At 45.6% G+C, this 10,180-nt stretch overlaps 1 protein-coding gene across 1 annotated transcript; it reads right to left on the bottom strand.

Moving 5' to 3' along the window:
- Window positions 1-574: 574 nt before the first annotated feature.
- On the bottom strand, window positions 575-9,313 carry HSPA13 (heat shock protein family A (Hsp70) member 13). Its single transcript, XM_050977463.1, has 5 exons — window positions 9,235-9,313; window positions 7,412-7,752; window positions 5,510-5,723; window positions 4,829-4,996; window positions 575-3,940 (listed from the first exon to the last, which is right to left on the bottom strand). Exons 1-5 carry the CDS (start codon window positions 9,257-9,259, stop codon window positions 3,270-3,272), a joined length of 1,419 nt encoding a protein of 472 aa, XP_050833420.1. The 5' UTR covers window positions 9,260-9,313; the 3' UTR covers window positions 575-3,269.
- Between the last annotated feature and the right edge of the window lie 867 nt (window positions 9,314-10,180).

A 10,180-nucleotide genomic window follows, 5' to 3' on the forward strand; every position in this document is an offset into this window, starting at 1 on the left:
CCATGTGCTAACTCCGCAGCTTGGCACACACCCCTGACCCTCCTCCAAACAAGAATTCCCTGAGCTTCCTTGGTATTTGGGAATATGGGTTCAGGTCCTGTCCTGTGGGACAGGCAGGGGACCAGAGCAGACCTGAAGAATGAGGCTCGTAAGGAGCCAGGACTCTGTCATTCCCTCTCACAGAAAGGAGCAGGGAGCAGAACCTGCTTATGCCCTGCTCCAACTTCATTCCCCACAGTGCTCCAAAATCCCACATGCACCACCCTCTCAGGGACTGCCTCCCTCAGCCCTGCTCGTTGCCCTTGCTCCACACTGTCCTGGCAGTATCACAGGAGAAACTAGAAAGAAGTTGAGGAGGAACTCTGCCTTTCCCTCACAGGAAGAGACATGTTTCTGCTTTTTGCCAGCTTTGAAACATTTATGAAACACTGTAATTGTTCAGGCTCGGCAGACTTCACAGCTTCCCAAGACAATGCAGATGTACAAACTCACAGCCGACACAACCTCATCTTCTACACTTCAAAGGAATCTGAGGAAGACAGAATTTCCTTGAGAAAGTGAAAGAAGACAGATCCAAGGGGTAGAAATTGCTTTTATTAAAAAAATCTAAAATGTTATTTATAAAATGCATTTCATCATCTGCACTGGGAAACAATTAGGGAACACAACAATTGTTGAGGCCTCTTGATGCTTTCAGAATTTCAACTCGCCAAACAAGCCTTAGCTAGAGAAACTGGTTACACACCTACCACCTCAGGCAATCATAAGGATTACAGAAAGATTTCAGCCTTCAAGTATCAACTTTTTTACAGAGAGATTTTTGGTAAGCAGCCCATGCGCATACCTGGAAATATCCACTTAGTGCAGTGGACTCATCTTTAAAATTTAATTGTTTGTGCCAAAATACAGTATTAAAAGATACAAAATAAATAATTCAGAAAATTTAATAAATAAGGATGCATTGTGATATCCAGTGTATAGTAACTTCTCTACTGAAAAAATCCAACCTGTATAGATCTCTGAATAAATACCCTTTTGTGGATTTAGTTTTTACAAGTAAACAACCTGCCCTACCCATCCAGTTCCCAGATTAACACTGAAGGAGATTTAACTCCCCCAGGGTGAAGGAGGATGTGAAAGAAGAAAGTACTTCATTTATTTGCTTTAAGAGTTTTAACAGCTCCTACCTAACTTGTCCAAAAACTGCAAAAGCTTTTAATAGTTTAACTTTTCTGTGATGTGGTTCTGTTTCTATAAAGGTCTGCTTGTTTTACACAGTGCATTAAAGACATGAAGACTTAGGTCCTACTGTACCTCCAGTGGATTTTGAGATGAACTTAGAGCAGGGCAGAAGGAAAGGCCACAATGACTCTAAAGAGATGGTACAGATGTTGAACACACACATTTATGTCTGCAAAGCAAAGGCCACCAGCAGCAACTGAGGACTGTACTGCATTCATCCATGGTGTCACTGAAGAGGCACTTCTTTCACTGCAGGAGTTTTACTTACTGGAAGCTGCATACTTAGTTGGGGTCACTTTCAAAGAGGCACAAAGGAAGGAAAGAATCCTCAAAGAAAAAAAAATTCCACGTTTTCAATGCAGGAAAATTAAGCAGATGTCAGCAGTACTTTGGGAATCCTCTGTCAAGTTAAACAATGCTGATGGAATGGCTGTGTGCAACTATGATTCAATTTAAGAGGTTTTTAATTGGATTACTTCAAAGATGCATTTAGACAATAGCTATGCAAACAGCTGAATCAGCACAACTGATTTATGGCACTGCCATAAATCAGGCCTACTGCCAGGAGAGTAATAAGCCTATTTTAATATAGTCATAGGTTAAAACAATAAATCTAAGCCCCACACTTTATATTAGCAAGGTTAATACAAAATTATTCTGGAGAAGACAAGAAAATCCTTAAAACCACCTGTTACTAGAGCTTACTTGATGAAGACTGGGCTGATGGATGTTAAAACCAGTCTTAGCTGAAAGACATGTTTTTTTGGTAGGAAGTTCCAAGCAGATAATAGAATTTAGCTGGTGCTTGATTATTGCTTAATCCCTCCGAAGAGAACTGTCACCAATTCATTTTTTTCTTCAGATCAGCGGCTTTTTTCTCCTCACAACATATTTTCAAGGTATCTGGATAGTGATCTATTTGCCTAAAAGAGAGTCCTAAGAAGTGCCATCTCAAACCTCAAGTTACACACAACAGTTTCTTTCCCAATAGGACAGCTACAACCTCTGTTTTGTTTAGAGCAGGGATATGAAAAAACTTAAACCATGTAAGAGCTAAAAAGCACAAAGTAGTTGGGTCAACTTTCATTTACTAGGGCTACAGGAATTACATTTCATCCAGGCCATCCCTTCTGTCCCACACTTTCTCCACAAAGACAGTACAGCTTGGGGTACTTCACAGAGAAGATGTCACACACACGTAAATGCAGAATGATGAAATTCATGTAGGTCAAATTCAAGGGAAGACAGGCAGGTGTGGCTTCAAGATACATAAAATCACTGTAGTTTTAAAATAAGGCAGGGGCAGGTGTGAATATTTGGCAATATACCCTCGTTCTCTGTGGAGAACATCAGTGGTAAAACAGCAGCACCTGTGTTTAACCATCACAGGCAGGTCAGGAATGAAGCCCTTGGAGACCAAGAAACTGCACTGGCAAGAGCTACCTTTTCAATAATGTTTCCTAATCATGGGACAATTTGCCACGGAGCCTCAGCATACCATTATGCTGTTATGAACAGCAGAGGAATCAAGTGAATGCCTCAGTCTCATTTAGATGCCTTTAGGAAAGGTGCTTAAATGCTCAAATGGCTCAATCTAATTACTAAGTGTAAGCTGAACACTGCCAGTGCTCTCTGCATTAACGTTGCTTCACAGTCCTTCCAAGGAAATACACTGGACCCAGGAATACCTCAGTACCTTATCATCTCAAACCTTTGGTCACACTCCCTTGATACTTTAAACACACACACACACTCCAAGATTTGCTAATAAAATTTAGCAAGAAAATGTGGGTGTGTCATCACTGGCATTTTCAACCAATATCCCTTCTCCAAGTAAACACAGTACACTTCAGAACTCGTTTGTACCTTTAAAGTAACATCAAGCTTTAGCACAGGTAGGTGTCCAGTAACACCCAGTGGGAACAGGTGAAAATTGAATAGAATGAAGCTAAGATTAGGTTCCATTGCCAGTCAGATAAGTATGGATCCTTTTGGAGAGCTGGAATACAATTGAGAAGAGTTTCTTTTCAGTTAAAATTAGTCTTCCGTAAATGTTTGTTAGGGATTTCTATAGCACTGACTTGGAGAGGCCAGGAGCCAGCAAGAATTCCTGCTTGGATGGCTACACCCGTCACAACTGCCAGGTCAGGATCTACAGAAGTGTTGGGTTCCTTTCCAAAGAAGTCCCGAATAACTTCACGTATTTTGGGAATCCGTGTGGAGCCTCCGACTAACACAATTTCATCCACTTCTGCTTTGTGCAAGTGCCCTTCCTGCAACACCTGTTCGATGGGCACAAGAATCTTCTCAAAAAGGTCCTTATTTAACATCTCAAACAGCTTCCGAGAGATTTCTGTTTCAAACACAACTTCCACAAAGTTGCCCTTGACTTTGGAAGTGTCTCCAAGATTTTTCAGGCCTTTTGTGTTTTGTGAGGCCTCGCCCTTCAGCACACTGTTTGTTTTTACCTGGCTTTGTGCAAGTTCTCTTGTAAGCTCGTTTGCTGGCAGAGTCAACAGCACCCTCACTGTAGCTGCCTCATGGACAGTCAGGTTTAATTTAACAGCTTCCACGGCCTGTCTGAGGCGGTGAATCTCCTCTTTCTGTGTTGGCAGAGAACCGAACCTTTGACGGAGTTGATCATATAAATACACCATCAACCTCTGATTGAAATCCTGTCCTCCAAGTTTGTTGTTACCTGAAAGATCAGAATAGAAGGCATCAGACAGAGCACCTTCAAAGCCCCAGAAAGCAGTACACTGCTTCTCTTTCACTGAGAGATGGTGCTCAAGGGTAAGAACAATCACAGAAGGATCACAAGCACATGAGCTCAGAGAGCTGTGACAATAGACATGATGGATAATAATTTCCCCTCTTTTGTTGTGACTAAAAACAGTAACTCAGTGGACTTCTGTCTAACTAAATCAGAGTGAAGCTGCTGAATCTTTCTTGCTGTTCCACTCTAACTGGACTGAGCAGCAGCAGCTCGCATCAGAACTTGCTTGCTGAAGGCAACACCGACAGCTGGCACTGCACCTCAGAACTGTGTGCATGCAGGCCAGCTGAAGCATGACTGTGTCTTCACTTGTGTAACCAAACACTGCTGCCACAGCTCTGTGCCTGGGGATGAACCATTAATACAACAAACACAAAACTTCTGGGTTAACACCCGCACATTCCCAAACCCTGCTCAGCTGGCACCAAACCCCAGGCAAGGACGCACCAAAACACTGGACAGTGATCTGCCAATATTCCCAGTTTGGGCAAAGGTGACAGAAAGATTTTAAACAATCCCAACCCCCCAAAAGTTTGGTCACAGTAAGTGTAACATGCACCAGCACTTTATTAATGAGCACAAAAGTTAACAGACACAGATAAAATGAAACCACAACTTAAAGCCAAAACCTATGACTCTGTGGTCTTAATTGCTGAAACCAGCCACAAACCTAATTTTGCATGAAAATCAGCTGAGAGTGCATTGGGAGAACACTCTGTGACATGGCTGGTATGTTTTAGAAGTCCCTCCAACAGCGACTTCTGCTGCACTTTGCCTCCCACTCCTTGAGAAACAACAGCTTTTTCTCACCTGCCATGGCTCGTGTGATGAACATCCCTCCCATCTTGTTCAACAGAGACACGTCCAAAGTTCCTCCACCCAAATCCACCACCAGAACATTAAACACATCAGCTTTGTGCAGCCCATAAGCCATAGCAGCAGCTGTGGGCTCGTTGATTACTCGCAGAACACTGAGCCCTATGACAGAGACAACAAGCAACATTCAAGTAAACCTCAGCAAACTGCAGTTCTTACACCAAAAGATCTAAAGGAAATACTTTCCTAAGCAGTAATATCCAATGAACTCTTTTCCTTACTTAATCCTAAAATAGTACTGATTCAGCATCAGGGTGAAATTACGAACCATAATGTGCCCAGACTCACTGCTTCCAGAGAAACCTTGCTAAGGAGATTTATTTTATGCACTCTATTTCTGTTTAAATGATTGTCCAAGGGTGCTCTATATAGTCTCCTTATTTGGAGATTATAAATAAGACTATTGTCCCTGAAGTAAAACTTACTTCCAGCCAGCTGCACCTGTTGGTACTTAGAAATTCTCAGCTGTTCCTCACAATAAGGAGGAATGGGTCCAATGCTTTCTAAGCTTCTCTGTCACTGATTCACAATTTCTATATCCTCCACAAAGACCTTACTGTTAGTGAAATCGACCTCAAGCCCTCCAAGAAAAACTCTGGAATAGAGAGACATCACCTGCAAGGTTAGCTGCCTTAATGGTAGAATTCCGCTGCCTTTCATCAAACTCTGCTGGCACGGAGAGGACTGCCTTGGAAATGGGCATGCCAAGGTTGGCTTCTGCCATTTTCTTCAGTTTCAGCAGCAGCTTAGAGCCAATGCGCTCTGGAGTGATGTGAAAGGTTTCATTAGTTGTCACAGAAAATTCAGCTAATCCATTCTTGTTGACAATCTAGAAGGATAAAGCGACACAACCCCCAAGTGAGAAATCTTCCTATGCTCCCCTGCCCTGTTGCCACCAAATATTTTATTTGCATGTAGTCTCTTTATTCAGGAAAAGTTTAAATGTGCTTTTGCCATTTCTGGGCCACTTTTATTCCTTGATTAGGAGGATTATGCAAAACATGCCACTTAAGGGGTGAAAGTATTTCCAAACAAATGACACCCACTATGCCCTAGTAAAACACATTAAAAAAAGTTAAGACCTAGAAATTGTGGAGTCAACTTCCAACACCTCATTCAAAGACAAGAAGGGGTGGTTCTTTAATCATTAGGTTATCTTTCAGGTTTCTGAAAGGAAACAAACAGCTTGGTACTGAAACAGCTTCACTTAACAATATTAAAAAATTAAAAAGACTTCAAAGACCACTTGCAGTACAAAATTTTTATTTTATTTTTTCAATCAATTTTGCACCATGCTCATCTAATGCAGGTTAGTTTTTTTTAAAGCAGCTTTCAAGTTCTGCTGCTGGTCAAGTACGTAGTAAAGTACTAAAGGAAAAAACACACTGGGACAGAGAAGATGTGGCTTTAAAACTTTTCTGGGTTTTGTTTTTTTGGGTTTTTTTGGGGGGAAAAGGTTTGTTGATTTTTGTTTGTTTGTGTTTTTATTTTACAATTTCAGGGAGAAATAAAGTTTCAGCAAAGCACAGTTAGATTTCAAGTTTAAACTTATCCTTTCAGAGATGGAACTAGAAGGTTACCCAGAAACACATTTCTCAGTAGGGAAACACAGGGTCCTCTGGAAAATCATTATCAGCTCTCATGCAGAGGTACACAACTTCCACCACCGTTTCTTTCTGCTCTGTGGATGCCTCTTACATTTTTCAGGCATATCAGACTGGGCCATACGACTCAAGGTCTGACAAAATGATCAACCACATTTCAGGTGTCACAGAATCAGGCTGGAGGGACCTTACAACTCATCCACTTCCAAACCCCTGCCAGTGGAAGGGACGCCTTCCACTAGACCAGGTTGCTCAGAGCCCCATCCAACTTGGCCTTGAACACCTCCGAGGATGGGGCGTGCGCAACTTCTCTGGGAAACCCATGCCAGGGCCTCACAGTGTACTGTACCACCTTCACAGTAAAGAAGGCTTTCCCTAATCTCTAATCTAGACCTATTCTCTTATCAGTTTGAAGCTGTTTCCCCTTGTCCTTTCACTCCATCCTCTTGTCAAAAGTCCCTCTCCATCTTTCTTGTGGGCTCCCTTCAGGTACTGGGAGGCCTCAGTTAGATCACACCAGAGGCTGCTCATTCCAGGCTGAACAATCCCAATTCTCTCAGCCTTTCCTCATAGGAGAGCTGTCCCATCCCTCTGATCACCTTGGTGCCTCCTCTGGCCTGGCTCCAGCAGGTCCCTGTCCTTCCTGTGATGCGTCCAGAGCTGGATGCAGCCCTGCAGGTGGGGTCTCAGCAGAGGGGGCAGAGGGGCAGAATCCCCTCCCTGCCCTGCTGCCCACGGAGCTCTGGATGAGCCCAGCACTCAGGGGGCTCTGGGCTCCCAATGGCTGGGGCATGTCCAGGCTCTCACCCACCAGCACCCCCAGGTCTGCTCTGCATCTCCATGCTCAGCCTGGATTGCATCCTGCAGAACATCCCTTACTGCTTTGACGAAACTGAAAGAGGTGGCTGCTTACCTTAAAGGGATACCTGCTGCTTTCACTTTGCAGTTCTTCCAAAGTGAAAACTTTCCCGATGAACCTCTTGGCATCATAGATGGTGTTCTGAGGATTAGCATCAGCCAGCTCCAGGCCTTCGTAGCCCACGTGCACCCCCGTGTCTGTGAAGGAGACGACGCTGGGGATGCTGCTGTGCCCACTCTCATCCACGATGACCTTCACGGCCCCGCTTCCCGGCAGGAAGACACCGACGGAGCAGTAGGTGGTGCCGAGGTCGATCCCGATCACCCTGGGCGTGGGCATGGGCAGGTACTGCTGTGCCAGGTAGCTGGCTAAGAGCAGGGCCAGCACGGCAGAGCCTGAAACACGGAGTTGGGAACAGCAGGGTTAGGGCATCAACTCTGCAAACCTACAGGTCAATGCAAGTGACATAGTGTGACACGCTGCACCTCCTGCAGCTTTATTTCACACCCCGGAGCCTCCTTAGCCACCTAATTAGTTTTTAATTTCCTGCTCAACAGAGAGTGGCTAGAAGTCAAGAATTTAAGGCATTAAATATTAAACTGATGAAGGAAAAAAAGCCCAAGAGACGGCCAAGCCAAAAATATCACCACGCTGTAATAATTCTGTTTCTCTCTGCATGTTACTGCAATAACACTGGCTAATTAGTACTTCCGCAGGAGTTGCCTATGAATGACCCCAAAAGGACATTGAGTTAATGAGGCTGCCCAAAACCACAGTGAAATTACAAACTCACAATTCTAACACCTCCAGCTCCACCAAACGTCTAAAAATAAGGGGAAAGAAACCCAAAGTACCTCGTTCTGTTTCAGCCATAGTTCCCAAAAAAGCACATTACCATACCTCTGAATCTTTTCTGTACCTTGAAACCCAAGGGAAGACCACTTTATGTGCAGAAGAGTTTGTTGTTTGGTTGATTTTCTTTTAATTTTACTTACAATCAACAAACATATGAAACCCAAAATTCTAGCATCAAGTAATGCCTCAAATGATTACCAAAAAAAAAAAAAAAATCAGCAAAAATCTCAACAAGAAATGTAAGTAAGTTAAATTTCAAAGAGTGGGTGACCTCTGTTTTGCCCATTAGGCCATTGCAGTGCTTCAAACAGACTGATTGAAGAGCTCTGGCTTGCTCTGGGCTGCAAATCTTCCCAGGTATTTTTGAGCAATATGCCACTGAGCACTCTGGCTTTCACAGAATCCCACAATGGGTCACGTTGGAAAGGACCACAGTGGGTGATCTGGTCCCACCTCCCTGCTCAAGCAGGGTCATCACAGAGCACATGGCACAGGACTGCGTCCAGACACTTCTGGAGTATCTCCAGTGAGGGAGACTCCACACCCTCTCCGTGGGGGTCTGTTCCTATTTTTGGTCTTCCACTGCACAGTGAAGAATTTCTTCCTCATGTTCAGGTGAAACTTCCTGTGCATCAGCTCCTGCCCCTCGTCCCATTGCTGGGCACCAGCGAGCAGAGCCTGGTCCCTGCTCTGACCCCTCCCTGCAGGCACTGGGAAGAATACATTGATGAGGTCCCCTTTCTTCTCGAGGCTCAGCAGTCCCAGCCCCCTTAGCCTTTGCTTCTAAAAGGTCCAGTCCCCTCATCATCATTGCTGCCTTCCGCTGGACCCGCTCGAGGAGTCCCATGTCTCTCCTGTAGAGAGGAGCCCAGAATTGGACACAGCGCAACACAGCGAGCAGGAGAAGCTCATGCCACCCTAGAGGGCCAGCCCGGGGCGACAGCCAGCCTGGTGGCAGAAAGACGCGAGAGCGGAAGCAAGACTCCCCAAAACCCCGCAGCCCAGCCGCGCTACCGCCTCACCCAGCACAGCCATCTGCCCCGCCATGTCTGCCCGTGGCTCCGGCGCTGACGGCTCTTTCCGGGCCGCGCGGGGCACGCAGGGAACGGTAGTACGCGTATCCCGCCCGCCCCGCTCACGTCAGCTGCTGCTGCGGGCGAGAAAACCACAGCTCCCAAAGGGCCTCGCGGCACAGCCGGTTCCGGCGGGTACCAGCCAATGGGCGGGGAGGCGCGTTACCCGTTAGCAGGGGAGGCTGGGTGTGACCTCTCAGAGGCGCATGCGCAGACCTGAGCCGGGGGAGTCGCAGTGGCTGCTGGGAGCGGTAGTCCCGGGTCCCGGCGCCATGGTGCTCTGCGGCCTCCCGCCAGCGTGAGGCGTCAGAGACCGCGGGTGTGCCGGTGCCGAGCCCGAGCGTGTTCCTTTATTCCCCTCGGTTTTCAGCTAGAAAGTACCGAAACCCCCTCTGCAAGGGTTTCGAGAGAGCCTGGCCGTGGTGTCTTTGACACGGCCAAGAGCCAGGTTCGGAAAGTAGACATTGTTTATTCTGCACAGGGTGCAAGGTAGAAGAAGCTTTCCACACATCAAGCGCACCGATTCTCAAAACTTTACAATAAATACATGCATTTCAACAAACAAATCACAGTTCACTGGCTACAAGTTACCTAGTTCTCTTATTAATGGTGAGGGGAGATTTGCTTCCTGCCCACCTGGCACTTAGAGAAGGAAGGAGGATGCTGGTGAAACCTCAAATGCATCCCGGAGGGGCAGAATTGGTAAGCACCCCAAGAAATGCAGTCCGAACCAAACTCTGTGGTTTGCTTCCCATCAGTTATCCCTCTCCTTTGCTACACTCTCATGACGAGTAATGGATTTTCAGGTTCTTGCAGAGCAGGTTTCTGTTTCAGACAGAAGTAGAAGCTTTTTAAATAGAAAAACATAAATGAGTAGCTGGTAGCAAATAGCGTA

Source organism: Serinus canaria, chromosome 1, assembly GCF_022539315.1.
Source record: "Serinus canaria isolate serCan28SL12 chromosome 1, serCan2020, whole genome shotgun sequence".
Taxonomy (NCBI): domain Eukaryota; kingdom Metazoa; phylum Chordata; class Aves; order Passeriformes; family Fringillidae; genus Serinus; species Serinus canaria.